The 17,182-nt window shown below is 41.6% G+C and overlaps 1 protein-coding gene across 1 annotated transcript in view; it reads left to right on the forward strand.

Moving 5' to 3' along the window:
• LOC310942299 (receptor-type tyrosine-protein phosphatase F) overlaps positions 1–17,182 on the forward strand; it is a 133,039-nt gene that overhangs the window by 77,712 nt on the left and 38,145 nt on the right. Inside the window, exons 12-18 of the mRNA XM_083907659.1 lie at positions 2,110–2,303; positions 7,470–7,496; positions 10,341–10,458; positions 10,781–11,356; positions 12,119–12,219; positions 13,313–13,560; positions 16,696–16,774. Of these exons, the coding sequence (XP_083763785.1) occupies positions 2,110–2,303; positions 7,470–7,496; positions 10,341–10,458; positions 10,781–11,356; positions 12,119–12,219; positions 13,313–13,560; positions 16,696–16,774 (1,343 nt within the window). The remainder of the gene's footprint in view (positions 1–2,109; positions 2,304–7,469; positions 7,497–10,340; positions 10,459–10,780; positions 11,357–12,118; positions 12,220–13,312; positions 13,561–16,695; positions 16,775–17,182) is intronic.

The raw sequence follows: 17,182 nt of genomic DNA on the forward strand, positions 1-17,182 counted from the left end.
ACAATGGCCACGGCATACCTGGTGGGTCCTTGAGTTAGTCCTGAGCCTGGAGGGTTGAACTGGATCGTCAGGGAGTTTGTGGTTTGTCGGTGTCCGGATCCCATGGAACAGATCATGCTCTGTGGGCTCCATGACCATTTTTAGCGCCTCCGCGGTGCTGTTGTAACGTTTCATTATGTGTGGAATGACACTGTGCTTTTACGCATTCTGTCAGTAAACAGTAAATACAATGTACACGTTGTAGACACACATGTGCAATCACATGCATGCATGTCCACACACATGTCCTCACATACTCACACAAAATTACCTCAAATCTTGTGTGGAGGGTGGGGGGCTGACTGGGAGTGCCCTTAATCAGAAAATACGTTTTTTCTCCATGTGCCATATATGGCAAAAAAGACGTAATTGTGCTGGAAATCCATCAGAGCACACATTTAAAGCTTCCTGCTTCAAAAGAAGTGGAGAAATTAGAAGATTCCTGTTTTATACTTTGTATTTTAGCAGGATCAAAAATAGTGATTTGAATGGGTTTCAATGAACACATTTTGGTGCATAGATGTGTTAGTGTGAGTATTTTAGTTAATGTGGTTTACAATGGACTAAAAATGAAAAAGTACATGAAGAAAATTGAGAATACTCAAAAATACACAACCTGGCATACATTTTTAACAATATGCATGAGAAAACAAAAACTTAAGTCAAAGTCAAAAAACGTGCGTTTAAGGGTTTTAATGTGCATGTTATACAAATACATACTCCACAATCATTATTTTGTGCATGTACACAAAAGAAATACAGGGTGTGAATTATCCGTGAAGATTACTGCATAAGCTTTAAATATTAGTGACCCTTGTTTGACTCCAGATACACCTTGTGAAGCAGAGCACTGTCAGACTATGTTGCCTGTGGCTGCCTGTCACTACTTTACATGACTGTCTTCAACTTAACTGCTCATATTTCCTTTCTCCTGTTGATCAGTGATGACTTAATGAGACATCGGGGGTACAAAATAAGGTCACCATTTCCTCTTTTCCTCTTAAAAGCTTGTTCTCTTTAGCTTTTAAAACTGCATCAATGGCAGGTTAAGTCTCATAACCCTTGGGCCTCAACTCTGCAATTCTGAACACTCTCTGTTTAAATATATTCTTGTTTTCTTGCTGCTGTTGTGAGGAATAGAAATGGTGCAGCTTTCTCTCCCTCTTTTCCGTTTCCCCTCTTCCTTTCTTTTTCCTCCCTCGCCCCTCATTTTGTTTGCAGTGTGATAGAGAGCAGCTGCTCCACAGAGAGATTCGTCTATAATTAATGCATTTGAAGTTTGCTGCAACACGGCTAATTTCATACCGGAATTAAGGGCATTACAGACACGGCTAGACCACATGATGTCCCGCATAGGGTGTTTTAGGGACAGTCATTACAGACACTCTGAATTTCAGTGATGATTTTGATTAATCGCCACTTCGAGTATCACTTCCATCTCAGAGCACTTTAGTCTATAAAAATAAATCTCAAGAGTCATTATTTTGATTTGTTTTGCCTTATCATTGTGAAACTCACTGAACTGAGGAAAAGCACTAAGTCAGCACATTTTTGCTCTTTCTGCCTTCCCTCTTGAATGTCTTTGAACCCTTATTTATACCTTGCTCTTCTGTATAAAAGGTGACACATGAAACATGTGACCTCAGTCCCTGTCCTTTTCATTCCAAGAGACTCTTTCATTATACTAGCACATTCAGACACTGAAGGATACCTTGTGCGTCTGTCAGGTGATACAGATGGACATGACAGAGCGGCAGTATATGGCGCTCTCGCGATGAGAACGTGTTGTCATTACCTATGAAAATGTAACTGGTACTCACAAAACCAGATTGATATCTGTGTAAAATAACGTTAATGTTGACACAATAAGGAGTATCCAAACGCCAAATCCAGGACACTGTCATTGTATAACATTTGAGCAGCATTACACTGGCTTTGTTTGGTTAAATGTTTATAAAAAAAAAGAAAACTAGTCATGATGAGGCGTCTTCCTAACTATGATGCAGTGGCTTCTCTGTCTTACTCTTTTATTGCGCCTTCCCTCCCTCTTCCCTTTTTTCTGGATTCCAGTGCCAGGAGCACCACCCAGGAAGTTGGAGGTGGAGGCCATCAACTCCACAGCCATCCGAGTCACATGGAAGCCCCCTCTGCAGATGAAGCAGCATGGGCAAATCCGAGGATATCAAGTCATCTTCTCCCGGCTCGAAAACGGTGAACCACGAGGACAGCCAAATATCATGGATGTTGCTTTGCCAGAGGCACAGGTACTGGATGATGTCTTACTTTAGGCCACTCTTCCTTTGTCTCACTTCCACTGTCTGTATCTGCCTTGTGATCACTTCCTATTATTTTCATTTTCCCTCTGCTCCCCTATTCGCTACCAATCTCTGAGTTCACACCTCATTTCCCCCATACTAGGCAACACACATGGAATTTTCTCTCTCTGTCGGATACCATAGCCCCCACCCTCTTTTTTCATCTTTCTCCACTTGTGACACTCAAATCTAAATTGGAAGCCTGCTCCCACAGCTTTGGATTAGGTGCCGTAACAAGATCCATTCTAATTCTACAGTAATAGCTTTTAAATATTTGATATGCTTTACATCAGGATATGGCTTAGAATCAATGCACCCCTCATTGCTGTTTTAGCAGTAATACATATGCACTGCCTTGTTTACCATGTTTATAAATTTGAGTTATTTTCTTGACGCCACCCTTTACACAGTAATGCAGCCTGCTTCCAATTGCCCAGGGCTGTGCAGCTCCATGAGATGGATAAGAGATTGTAATCTCTAAGATGGATTCATAGATTCATGAATATCTTATAAAAAAAAAAACTCCTACTCTCACTTTTCCTGCTCTTTGGGAGAAAAGAGACCAGCTTAAGAGCCTCCCTCTGATTGTTTGCCGGGAGTAACATTTGCACGAACACGCATCCACTCACACCCTGGATGGCCTCTAACAAAAACATTTAATTTGAACAAGTGCGTACTCCCTGGCTGCCGGAACACAACAAAAAAATGTGAGCAGCCTTGTACGTGTCTGTGAGCAGTGGTTGCTAATAAATACTTAGCAGCCACAGCAGCATTGAGGGAGACCAGCGAGTTGCTTCTTCAGATCCCAGTGCACACTGCTGTGTCCTTGAGTGGAGCTATTAACCCTCATTTGCTTTGGCAAACACCCCCACAGTCTTTAGTCTTATCATTACAAAAGAGGAAGCGCTGTTAAAGTCACCTTGCTGAGTGTCAAATCCCAAGGGATTCAAAGTAGGAGCTCAGTTATGTAACAGGACACACAGTCATAAATATACGTCAAGAAAGTTTGTTTTTTGTTTGTTTGTTGTGGCCCATTTCGCATGGGCTTTGAAAGCAAGTCCTGTGCATTAAATTAACATTAAGTTAATTGAGGCCTGACAGTTCTGAATAACCGTATAAGAGAGGAAAGTGTACAGGGACTGAAAAAGTGTCTGCCTTTAACTCTTCCTCCAACACCTTTGTTCGACAGCAGCAGTTTCTGGCAGCTGCTGCTGACACTCCATTGTTATCTAACTGTGTACTAGAGTGCTTGACAGCCAGGGCAACATTGTTTGGTCTGGAAGAAGAGAAAAACATGGTGGCTGCTTGTCTTCCTGGAAGTGTTTTCTTCATGTTGACATGTTCGGTGTGGCATTGCTTCACGTTATGAAAACTGAACATGACCCTTCTTGTTGTGCAAACAGAACTCCCCGTCATGTTTCGTTTGTTCCAGGTTCACACAGTTGACACAAAGACAAGCTGCAATTTGGTGTTTATGATAGCTCATATTCCAGTTAAGTGTCCAGGACGCCCCTCAAACTTCCACCCTCCCTTGGAAGAAACCTGGATTTCTCCTTCCGTCTTCTTTTTTTTCTCTACCTCTGCATGTTTCACTCTCAGCCCTTTTTGCACTCTTGTTTCCTGAGAGGCCAGTTGAGTAATAACCAGAGGCTTGCGTGCAAGTTTGTTACCCTTGATGGAGTCATCTTGACAAATTGCTTTCTATGAGCCAGCACTGAGTAACCTACCTGCACAGACCTGCCTCAGTGTCACTGGAGCAGACACAGCCAGCCAGCACTCCTTCATCCAGGTTCGCCCGACTGGTTACAGAACAATCCCTTGTTTTTGTCAGATTCACATACATCAACAACAAGTGGGAAAAAAGACAGGTAACATGAGCAAACATGCTCACTCCAGATAGATCAGCCTTGTAGTAGGTGTTCAGCTGGCTGACAATAGTCCATGACTCATCATAGACTCATACAACACACACACCTGTAATTAATGGTGAAAGAAAAAGCAATTTTCTTCCATCTTGGCACATATCATAGTGTTTTTTCTGACAGATTTGCCTAATGTGTTGGGAAATCAGCTCCAATGCTACCCTTTCACCTGCATTGGATTTACACTAAGCCTCCCACAGAAAACACAAATCAGATGTTCTGCATTGACAACAAACCCAACCTCATCTGACACTTCAATCACAAATCTGAGCTGATTGCAGATTCAAAAATCATTATCACCTCTCCCCTTTCCTTTGTCTCTGTATATCTGGCTCATTTTCTCCAGTTCACCCTCACTCAAGGTTCACTGAAATGCAGGGAGGAGAGCTGGGAAAGCTTGCCTGTGCGTGGGCAGTTTAAGCGCCTCTTTTCTTTTCAAGCAGAAGCCCACACAGCTCCCTTATTTCCCTGCTAAATTTACACCAGAGGCCATGTTGACAGTGTGATGTTATCAACCCCTTTCCAGCCACATTTCTGTCGTGAAAGTGGCCTTAACCTGAGTGGGCATCAGCAGCTCCATCACTGTACTCACAGCAGCCTCTGGCCTTTTGTTTTTATATAATCATCTATACATTGCAACCTGCGAGGAAATGGAGTGATTGAGTTCAGAGTCATTAACCATCGCCTGCTTCTATACATTTCCAGCACACTTTTGCTTTGCAGCACAAGTTTGTCTTTATTCAGCAATATTTCCCCAGGATCATTTTGTTTGACCACTCAGGCGTGTGTGTGTGTGTGTGTGTGTGTGTGTGTGTGCGTGTGCGTGTGGTGCGTGTAGTGCGTGTGTGCGTGTGTTTGTGCACACGCATACAGGAAAGTGAAGCGATGCTTCACTGCCTCTGTGGCCTTCACTGCATCAGATTAGAGTTGAATGGGAATTGAAAAAAAAGAGAAGAAAAGAAGCACCTCAGCCCGCTTCACTCCATCAATCATGACAGCTCCTTCTCTTCCACATCCCTCTGTCCCATTTTTATATTGCCGCACATCTCAGCCCATGTCATCACATTTGCATTCACTCGCGTGCAAATTATACCGCTCCATTTCCACAAATGACGCTTATCAGCAATGATGTGTTTTCCTCTTTTCTCAATGGTCGAAATAGAAAAATAGGGGATAATTTATAATTCTCTGGATATAAGCAGAAAGTGAATGAAAGGATAATATGCCTAAGATGAGATAGGAACTCCTGTGACTGGTGTTCGATGCTCTGTTGACATACTGATTGGTAAACAAATTAAGCAATTAGGCTCGTCGCAAACTGTTATTCATGAAGTTAAGTAGCAGCTGTTCTTAAATGGTACTCTTCAGTGTCCCGCTAAGGCGGGGGAGCATGAGGCAGCAGTTTCTGATGCGCCAGGTGTCTCGACCAGTTGCATCAGGGACCACAGAGGCCTTGCTCACGCTTCAGTTATCCAGTTGGTGATAAAGACTGATCCGCAGGGAGGAAGAAAGGGAACAATTGTTTAATGGTTTACTTATGTTTCATTTTGCAAAATGAACTTAACATTGAATGAAACATTTTTGTGGAAACAAAACACATGGAAGATCAAATGCAGATGTGGGTCTGATGACCTGAGTCGTCACTTCTGCACTTAAGCTACTTCACAGTGAAGACATTTTTCTGCTGAGAGCAAAACTTGTCGTCCTTGTATTAGAGCAAAACCAGAGACATTTTAACTAGGGATGCAATTAACAATTATTTTCATCTTTGATTAATCTGTGCATTACTTTCACAATCAACACACTCTTGTTTGGTCCAGAAAATGTCAGACATTGTTGAAAACCGTTGAACCTGGAAAACCTGGAATTGATAATGTTCTTTGACCACAAACCAAAACCAGTTTTAATTATTTTTTTTGTTTTGTTAAATGGAGCAAATAAACCAGAAAATCATCACAATCACGTAACCTGAAAAAGTTGTTTATTGATTAAAAACACTAATAGTAGTAGTAGAATTAATTGTTGACAATTGATTTAGTAGTTGATTAATAATTAATCATTGCAGCCCTTCTCTAAACTTATGAAAAACTATGATTGCCACTAGATGTCAGTAAAAATGTGATGTGTTTGGGTGAACAAACCCTATAGCTACAATTTGTTGATTGTTAATTAAAGTTTCATACGGTCTTATATGTTCTTTCACTACCTCCTGACCCTGTATTATTAATTCCTAATCCACGCTATCTCTCTATATCTCTATATCTATACCATCTCTACTCCCTCATGGTACTTGGTTTAACCTCAGCTGTTTTGTTTTAATTTGAAATGTATTCAGATCAAATCAAAATGTTTTCCATCATCATCCATCATCCTCAGTTCTTCCTCTGGACTCTCCAATCCAAAGCTCCTCTCCTCTCCCAGTTGAGAGGAGAGGAGTCCCTCTCCCGTGTCCCTCATCAGTGTCACCAGTGTCCTCTCTCCTGCCCCTTGTCAACCAGGATACCCATCAGCGAGCTCCTCCACAGGAGCCCAACTGTGGAACTAGTTGCTGGTAAAAGCTAGTAGTTGTGTTCTGCATCGATGGGGTTTGATGTCACAGGGCTAGCATAGCAGTACTGATAATAGGATTTCACGCTCTGCGCCAACAGAGCCCCACGGCACAAAATGGGCTTTCACTTCCCTCAGGAATCACTTGGCCAAGCACAGCGAGTGAGAACATTTTGAAAACATATTAAAATATAATGAATAAAAAAGCTCCACTTTGGTGAGGGGAGAGGAAATCCTTGAGAGTGTCTGCTATTGGTTTATGTCCACAGTGAGATGGTTATGCTTTGGAATAGTGTGCTTTGATTAAGGAAAAAGAGGGGCTTTTATTGGATTCCTCAGCAAATGAGAAACAAGGCAGTGCATCATAAACAACAATGAATTTCACAACCATTGCTCTACTCATTTACACAATTTGTTTCATGCCACTCAACTTTACTTTTCTATTTGACTCTCTCTCACTTTTCTCACTTGACTCTCTGTTTTTTGTTTTGGTTTTAAATCTGCATGACTTTGACACCTACATTCATCGGTCTGTGAGTGAAAAAAAAAAAAAAGACGAGAACTTTTTTTTTTTTTCGCTTCCTGTTGTGTTGTCTCTGACTCATTGCTCTCCCCACCCTGTGTCCTGTGTCTTCTCTCTCATCAGTGGAATATTGAGGAGTCCACCGAGCATGTGAGTAACCCCCATGTGTGCTGCTGGGTTGCAGGCCTTCTACCCTCTGAGTTTGGGAGGGGTTGAGTGTGCTTTTGTGTGTTCGATTTATTCCTGTGCATACAACGCGTGTGATCCTCTGAATACTCATGACAGATCATAACCCCGTTCTTAACCACTGCAAGACGTGTGTCCTAACGATTTCTGAATTTTATTTTAATGTGTGTGATGTTCTTTCCAAAATACTATAACCACAGAACATGGGGACTTTTTTAGGTTTAAGTTTTTTAGTATTGTAACGTCTTTTGCTGGATAGTCTTACAGTAACAGCAGGACATTCAGGTTTCCTATGCGTGGCACTTACTGCAGCAAGCATACAGTGCTCTCCTCCATCACTGAAGCTTACTGTGCCATGGAAGGCTGTGTGTGTCACTATCCAGTGGTGGTGCTGACATTAATCAGGCTTGCCTAACCTGCTGTCTCCCCTAAGGTTTCAGCTGACATGTCTATCTGAGGGGAGGAGCTGTGCGTTTTATCAGCTCCACACATCTCCGAGATTGCCACCAGCCTTTCATGTTCTTTTCATTTGCCCGAATGGCAGCCGGCTGCTCCGTGGCTGTCACACAGCCCTTTGTTATTGCTTATTGCTTCCCAAACGTCAGATTGCACAAGCTTACTGTTCCTGCTCAGAAATTCAATAGAAACCTGTCAGAATAACCAACACCATTTCCACGACTCATAAGGGGTCAAAAAAGACAGAAAACATAGGAAACGTGATGTTTTTGAATCAAAACTATTCATACATCAGCTAGTGGGATGTGCACAGATCACATTAACTATTTGATAAAAAAGAAATCTGATTGCACTGCATACATGGCCAGATTAATCTCACTACACCCACATAGCATGAGTCAGGCTTGCCTCCTCTCCCTCTCCTCCTTATGTGTTGATTAACACCTGACAGACAGAACTGTCAGAGGAAGACATCTGTTCACACATCTTTATTATTTCTTTAACAGCCATGCTTGGGCCATAGAAGGCTGTGTGCCAGGTATTCAATGCTGTTTGAGTAGCTACAGACTAACGTCGACAACATTCTTTAAATTTCAGCAAATGCTGGCAACTCATGGCATGTTTACAAAAGAATATAATTTTGAAGCTATTTAATTTTTTTCAGATAGTAATTTTAATGCAAACAAGACAGAGGCCATAAAATGTTGGGCTTGAGCAAAAAAGAAAAAAAAAAACAAAGCTGCCTGTTTCTCCCCTGGCATTTGCAGCCGTGTGAGGATAGTGGTGTAGGGAGGCATGCAGAGAGGAATCCATTTCTATAACTAAGCAACTTGATAATCTCTGTAATGCCCTTTGGTGCTGCTCTAAGCAGTTGCTCAGAAGGAAACTTTGAAGCTTTGCTTTTTATTTTCTGCTGATTTTCAAATGTGCTACGAGACCCAGTTCGTCCTTGACTGAATAACGATGAAAAGGGATCGCTGCGACTGCCACGGCAGAGACTGTTAAAGCGGTTTTGTATGATTAAAGTAATGAGACTTTCTCCATAAAGTTAAAATGGTTTTATTATTCAGTAATTTACCATATTCCTACCCGTCTCTTTTAAAGGCTTGTATGGGGGGCCCCAAATGTTCCTTAAAGAGAGGGGAAGTAAAACGCATTGTCAAAGAGAGCTGGCTTGTATAGACAGATAAATGTTCTTCTATAGGGAGGAAATTAAAACTTCATTACTTAGAGAAGCAGCATTAGGGTAAAGAATGTTAGAAGTTTTGCAAGAAACTGTGACAGGAAGGCTTGTAGGCATCAGTGCCCTCGTCCTCTCAGTGGCCCCAATCAGAGAGAGGCAGCTCCAGTGTGTCCTCAAGCCGCAGGCATTAATATGTTCTTTGTAGCGAGTGTGTGCTCATGTCTGCATCTATCATTTTTGTGTGTGCACATTTATGGTGCATGCATACTTGAGTGTGTATTTATATCCAGTATAGATGCTGTACAACAGTGTCTATATGCATTTATGTATGTCTGTTTACATATGTTTTTGTTTGAGCGCAGAGTTATTAACTCCTATGTGTGTGGGTGTGTTTTTGCTCACACTGATGTAGTCTGGTGAAGTGAGTGCCAGCACTGCAGCAGGTTACCAATAACAGCGTGCTACGTTTGTTCCTCTGCGTTTGTTCCTGACTGTACAAGTTCCTGAGTTCCTGAACACCACAGTGTGTCTGTGTGTTTGTGTAGAAACTGTTTGAACATTCCACATGTGCACTCACACACACACTTACATGTGGAATCTAGAGGACAATTAAAAAAAAAAAAAAAAAAAAAAAAGAATCCTAATGTGTTTGTTAATCGTTATCTCAAAGACATATTGAAAACTTCCCACAGTCATAACTGTTCTGTTTTGTGGGATTTTGCTGTTATTGCAGCGTAACAATGATGATGATTAAAATCCTCTGGTAAGATCTCATGCAGCAAACACAGACACAGACACACTGGTGAAGTTCTGGTTCATTTGGTTGGTTGGTTGGTTTGTTTGGTTGGTTTGTGGGTTCAGTGTGTGCCTTATGAGTGGAGGTGAGGAGTTTTTCTTGACAAAGAAAAATTCCTGGACCTTGCTTGTGTGCCTTCAAATCTCTGTTAATGCTTAACATGTTTTTATTCCTGTTATAGGCAAAATGATCAAGAAAGTACAGTGGATGGAGAAGGGGATTTAATCATAATATGGTTTCTTTTGGTGCTGTGTGTTTTTGCAGGGGCGCTTGTGTGTGAGAGGGCTTTTTGTTATTATGTGGAGGCAGTCTCATTCAGCACATTGATTCCTTTTAACCTTTGATCTTGTGATTTTTGTTTTCCATTTTGCAGGAGGCCATCATTGGTGGACTGCAGTCTGAAACTATGTACTCTGTCACTGTAGCAGCGTACACCACCAAGGGAGATGGAGCTCGTAGCAAAGCTAAAGTCATCACCACAACTGGAGCAGGTCAGAGTTGGTTTTATCAGGGTTATCGAGAAGAAGATGGTGTCTATGCTGTTATCGGGTACACTGTAGTATACAATATATAAATATAGTATATTAGTGAATATATTCGACAAAGAATATTGAAGATAGAGCTGTCAGGCAGAGGGAATCTATTTGGGGCTTTGTTTGTGTTAGTGTCAAGGTTTATAAGACTTTTCATCACATGCTACTCCGGTGGTATGGGCTCCATTTAAACAGCATGCTGGGTAATAGTTGTATATTGTGTTGTTTTGGTGTATCTTCAAAAATTTGATTTGTCTCTTTGCATTAATGTTCTCTTCAGTGCCAGGCAAGCCCACAATGATGTTGATCAGTACCACCATGGGCAACACAGCACTGATCCAGTGGCAGCCACCGAAGGACATGGTGGGTGAGCTGATGGGCTACAGGCTGCAGTACAAGCGCACTGAGGAGGAACAATACAACACACGTGACTTGAGGAGGACTGATGACCACTTCACTGTCACTGGACTGCACAAAGGTGCCACTTATTTGTTCCGTATCAGCGCTCGCAATCGCGCAGGCATTGGTGAGGCCCATGTTAAGGAGATCAGCACACAAGAGGATGTGCCCTCAGGTTTCCCAGTCAACCTGCATGTAACGGGTCTGACCCAGTCCAGCACCCAGCTGACCTGGCAGCCCCCAGTGTTGGCAGAAAGGAATGGCAAAATCCTCTACTACTTGGTGGTGTACAGAGACATCAACAGCCACCAGAACACCACCAACCGGACAGCCGACACATACATGACCATCCAAGGCCTCAATCCTGACACGACCTATGACATCCGGGTGCAGGCATATACCAGCAAAGGTGGAGGACCCATAAGCCCCAGCATTCAGAGCAGAACTATGTCAAATGGTAGGAAAACTGTTAAAACACATGCCTGACATTTATGTACAAACATATCTGAGGTATTTGATTTGAAAACATGAAATTAGGGTCACTCACACCTTTAAGTTGACACAACCTAGTCCACAAAATATACGTGAACAATTACAAAAACACTGCATGACCTGCTTGTGTTTTAAACATTCAATAACTGACTCCTTTTCTGTCTTTATCTCATCTACCACTCAGTACTGTACAGCACAGTGTTTATTGATTTATGGAGGACTAATCTCATTACACGCTGCAGTCACATTACCATGCCTCCTCATCCTCCCTCCCATAACACACTTCTGAAGCATACCCAGCATTTACCCCCTTTATAATCTTATAAATGTAAGATTTTTTATTTATAATATGTTGTGCATGAAGCCTATTTTAAGGCTAATGTCGCCACACACATTTCTTGGTGATCACTGTCATCTAGGAGTGGTGCATGCGTCTTGTTGCCAGTGTGGGTATAGTAAAGCGAGCAGGCTTATGGAGATGAAGGTTGTTTTAATATGATCTGTAACCAAGCGTGAATGAGTATGCCGGTTTTTTGAACACCACCCCCCAGTGGGTTGTCAGGTTTGGTCACAAGGTATCACTGTGGAGAATGGCATGTTTACATTGTTTACTTTGAGGATAACTTGATGAACGGCGGTGTGAAATGCAATTTCACACAGAGATTACAGTTTGTGGTGTACAGGATGTCTTACTCAAGATATTAATCAAAAGATTTTCCCACCCTAGATTTTCCCACCCTGAACTTTGGTGTCAAAGCTGTTATGAAAACATCTGTCCTCCTTACCTGGGATTTGCCACCAAACTACAAAACTCAGGCTCCTTTTAAGGTGAGACATCCATAGTACAGGTACAGGTAGTACAGGTGCAAAACATGTCATGTCACTATACATAATGTATACTTAATATACTTTTCTAAGCTATTGTACTTTAATGCAAGTAATTATTACATTAATTCATATTCATATCACAACCCAACTGTAAAATGTGTTTTTTTTCCCCATCCACAATAAATAGTATTGGGAAAATGTGGTTATTGATTTGTAATTACAGAGTGAAGCAGCTGTGGAACCAAAATGCCAACCATCTAATTAAGATGACAATGATAAATTAGTTGATCAATAATTCATTGATTACGAAATGAATCATCAATTAATTGTTTTGAGTGTTTTTTAGTCATTTTTTCTTGTTTCTTTGCTCCATATAACAAAGAAATTATTAACTGATTAATTTTAGTTTGGTCACAAAACAGGACATTTGAGAACAGAGGTTTGGGAAAATATGTACCAAACGATAAATTGATTAGTCAAGAAAATAATCGACAGATTAGTTGCAGGCCTACATTTAAAAAGGTCAACAGAGACAAAGTCCCCATACAGGAGTCCATGCAAATATGATGTACCTTATCACAGGCAAACAAGATCAGAGATGATTTAAGCATATCGCCTCTAGCCGAAGCAATAGGTCACTATGAGATAGAGCTTCTCTGTGAAGCCCTACGGTTGCATTTACATCCTGCTTTTAATGTGTTTTTCAGTGGTGATAATTGTTAGAGCTCTCCCATCTGCCGAGCCATGCGCTAATAATAGTCAGATTAGATTGCTAGAATAGAAGTATTATGAAAGCAAATACCACAGCACAACACTATTAGCTGTTAACACTTTAACCAAGGGTGTGGTACACCAACTTTTCCTTATTTACACTGTAAATATGAAAGTGAAACAAATAGTTGTTCACTTATGAGGTTTAATAATCTGCCAAAAAACAGTGTCAGATTAGATTGGCAACTCTCATAAGATTATACAGATTTGTGTGTGTATGTTTGAGTGAGTGAGCAAACAGAGTATGCAGACCTACTGTATGTATGTATACATGTATACTGTCAAAACCATGACTCAAGGTTCTTCTGTCCTGTGCTTGCAGATATTGTACAACCAGCAAAGTGTGGAAGTGGAGGGAAACCTGAAGAGGAAACTGATCTCACATCTGCAGCCTGACACAGACTACTCCTTTGTGCTGACCAGTAGGGGCAACATTGCTGGAGGTCTTCAGCAGCAGGTGTCCATCCGCACTGCCCCTGACCTGATCAAGACGAAACCCAGCACACATTTAGCTGAGAATGGAAAGATGATCATCGACCTGCCCAAGGTCCAAACCAACAGTCGTGTCAGGTCAGTACTGAGACTCTGGACTGACCACAGGCTTTTCTCTGATACAGGGCACAGATCTGTAGCTGCTGTCTGCCTGAAGACCTTGTTTAACTGAATAGGGCTGCAATTGAATCAATTACTAAATCAACCACCAACCATTTTGATAATCTATATATAGGTTTGAATGTTTTTATTAATAATTATAACAACTTCTCAGTTTTCTTTTCAGATTTTTAAATGTGAATATTCTTTGCTTTATATTACAAAAAACAAAACATTAAAACTGATTTCTTTTGGTTTGTGAACAAAACAAAATTAAACACCTAACAACATTTTTCAACAGTTCACTGCCCAAACAACTCATCGGTTAATGAGGAAAATAATCTACAGATTAATCTCTTCACATTAGCATATATAATAAAGCAGCTTTGTTTGTATTTAATGTTTGGCTGCTACAATGACATTGTTTCCTCCAGGGATCAGCGGTGTGTTTTTTGTAGTCCTTTCAGGCTATTCCTAAATTTTAAGATGTTACATTTGCCACAGTGTAACAACAAGAAGTGCATTCAAATGTAAGCATTTAACTGCATCAGACCAGGGTTACATTTTGACAAAACATAATGTATGTCTGGGATGGATTAGTATTCTTTTAAAATGAATCAGGTTTGGACTTAAAAATGTGTCCTGGGCCTCATTCTAGTAGAGATATTCTGAACAAGAACCAATCAGCTTTAATAAAAAACTACCTTTACAGGTTTAAGTAATAAAATGTTAGAAAATGATTGTTGGTCTTGTTTGTGGCTTTGTATCACAGAGGAGCTAAATAACATACAACTCTGGAATGTGAACAACCTTTTCAGCAACTACAGAAACAGTATCTGATCAATACTAAGCCTATTTTGAAACTTTAAGTTGCACCTTCTGCTCTCAGCTAACTTTATGAAAGAGCAGCTGATTATAATTGAGACCTTTTTCCATCAGGGTGAGCTGTATCATCCTTTGGCTCAAATTGTTGAGAGGAGAATTGTGCCTGACCCTGAAGTAAAGCCTACGCACACGCACACACACACTATCAGGCAGTAAAACGCGTGTACAGCGTCTATGCGTTGACATCAAACCTCCAACGTGCGTGTGTAAATTCCATTCACTTTCAATGGACAGTCGCTGCACACGCGTTGTTACACATACGCCTACGTGGCGGGTGTTTTGACAGGTGACGCCTCAAATACGTGACATGAAGACCACGCTTGACTGTTAAGTATAATTCTGCATGAGCGTACAGACACACACTGTGTAGTGTTTGTAGACATCAAATAGCGAGGGCTCATTCATGCCGTGCCACCTGCGAACGCAGAGGACGTCTGTGTGCACGCTCGTCTGTAGTTTAACAGCTGCAAGTATTACCAAGAGAGAGCGATGTGACAGTTTAGGCTATTTCAGTCACACGTGCACACTTTAAGGCGTCTGAAGCGTTGGCTTCAGTACAAGAGTGACACACGCGTTAACGCCTATAGCGCGTACACGCCTGCAGTATAACTCATAATCATAACTAGAACATTTAATCAAAGTAGGTATGTGAGTGGATGCGGGCAGCCGGGCGGAGGGATTTCCCGGGAGCACATCGGAATTCCCCTGTTCGTCCAGTCCGTTTCACTTTTGAAAATTTTGAAACCACGATTTCATGAGAATCACATTTGATTTAAAAAATAAAACACATTTTATGAGCACAGCTACTTCCACAGACGCTTCGCACAGCAGCAGACGGGCGGAACCTGGTACGGTGCTAGTCGACGTAGTGCTGTCCATGGTGCTGGATCCTCATATGAGGGTTAGCACCACGATGAACACGGAAATGTTCTTCAGCAGAATAATTGAAATCAGTTCAAGGTTATGTAATTATAATGATATATTAACTAAACTGTATGGGTCTTGGTTTGGCAGCTGAACAGCGCATGAGCAGACTCCCCGTCTTGTCCGGAAAATATTTCCTGAAATCGTCCTATTTTCCAGCATTGCCGAGGTAGTAGATGATCATAAATGAATACCACGTCATCAATCTTGAAAGGGTTAGTCAAGGTGGTAGAATTTGAGGCAAAAGCAGATCTTAGAGACAATACTAATTTTCTCCAACTCTCTCTCGATACTGCCACCGTAGGCGACACGGTTAAGGCGTTTTAGTATAGTACACACACACACACACACACACACACACACACACACACACACACACACACACACACACACACACACACACACACACACATATGTGAGTATGGGGAATGCACCTGGTTGATTGGTAAAAAGATTACAGTGCTGGCCAAGTTCCAGCTCAGATTGACAGGTAAAGAGCACAGGTGATTGAGGATGGGGGTGTGGAGATGTGTGCATGTGTGTGTGTATGCATGAGAGGGTGAGAGAAGTGGCTGAGGAGTCTTGTTATACATGTCTTCTCCCACTACCAGACTTGACTGAGTGTTGAATCACAGAGTGCAGGCCTGGGGAGAAAGGAAGAGAAGCACCTGCTTTCACTGTCAGCAGCAGCTGACTTTACAAGTGGTTGAATGCCACGGTGGGGGGAAAACTTAAAGTTGAGAGAAGATGGACTCGGTGAGAACATGAGAGAGACAGCAACAGAAAGAGAGCTAGCACATGAAAAAAACACAAACACAGGTGTGTGTACATTGTGTACACACTAGTACACCCCATCATTCATTACCTCTGTTTTGAGTTTGAATGGAATCTCCTGAATGTCTTTCTTAAGCCTATCCTTTCCTTCTAATTTTGGTCTTTGTGATGAAAGTAGCGAAAGAACACATACAGGTACTCACATAGCTGGTCCTATTAACCTAGGGAATCCTAAGGGGATCTCTATTAACTGAAGGCTCCTCTCACTGGGGTAATGTTTGTTTCAATCTGCATGGCAGATGTTCTTAGTGATTAGCCATTAATTGGAGAATGCAGTGCCAGTCTGCAGGTGCTCGACCTTGGTGGGACCTTCACACTTTAAGCTTTGAATTTTGTTCAGCTTGCCTCATAGTTGAAGAATATCATAATCAGTGTTTGGACTGTGTTATTAAATCATTTGGCCAACTTTGATCTTGTGTGTCAAGCATTTGAGTCAATCTGTCTTAACACAGGCTTTATTTCTCTTGGCAGGTGGTACTACATTGTGGTGGTGCCAGTATCCCAGTCACAGCGGAGGTGGAAGAGTCCAGACGAAATGGACCTGGGAGAGGTGAGAGTCAGCCGGTGGCTGATTGGCTAATGTCTCAGGTCAAGGCTTAACTGCAGCAGCTCTCTCTTTCCAACTGGGTAGAAAGTCGCTGGTTGCAGCTAATTATCTCTCCCCTCCTGGGCTGAGAAAGAGGGGAGCTGTGGGCCAAAGAGATTCTAAAGAAATGACTAATTTGAAACTGACGGGGAGTGTCCTGAATGGATGCCAGCTCTGCAGACAGTACCCATCTGCTCATTCCAACTGACTAAACAGTTGTTTTAATATACATATTAATATAAGTATGTAAACTTAATATGTTTTAAAACATGTTATCGTCGCCACACTAAGTTTTTCCATATGGTATTCCAATGAGGATAAGGATTTATGACTGCTTTATTACTTTGTTGAATAATGTCTTCCTTTTCCATG

The sequence above is a fragment of the Microchirus variegatus genome (assembly GCF_963457635.1).
Source record: "Microchirus variegatus genome assembly, chromosome: 21".
Lineage (NCBI taxonomy): Eukaryota > Metazoa > Chordata > Actinopteri > Pleuronectiformes > Soleidae > Microchirus > Microchirus variegatus.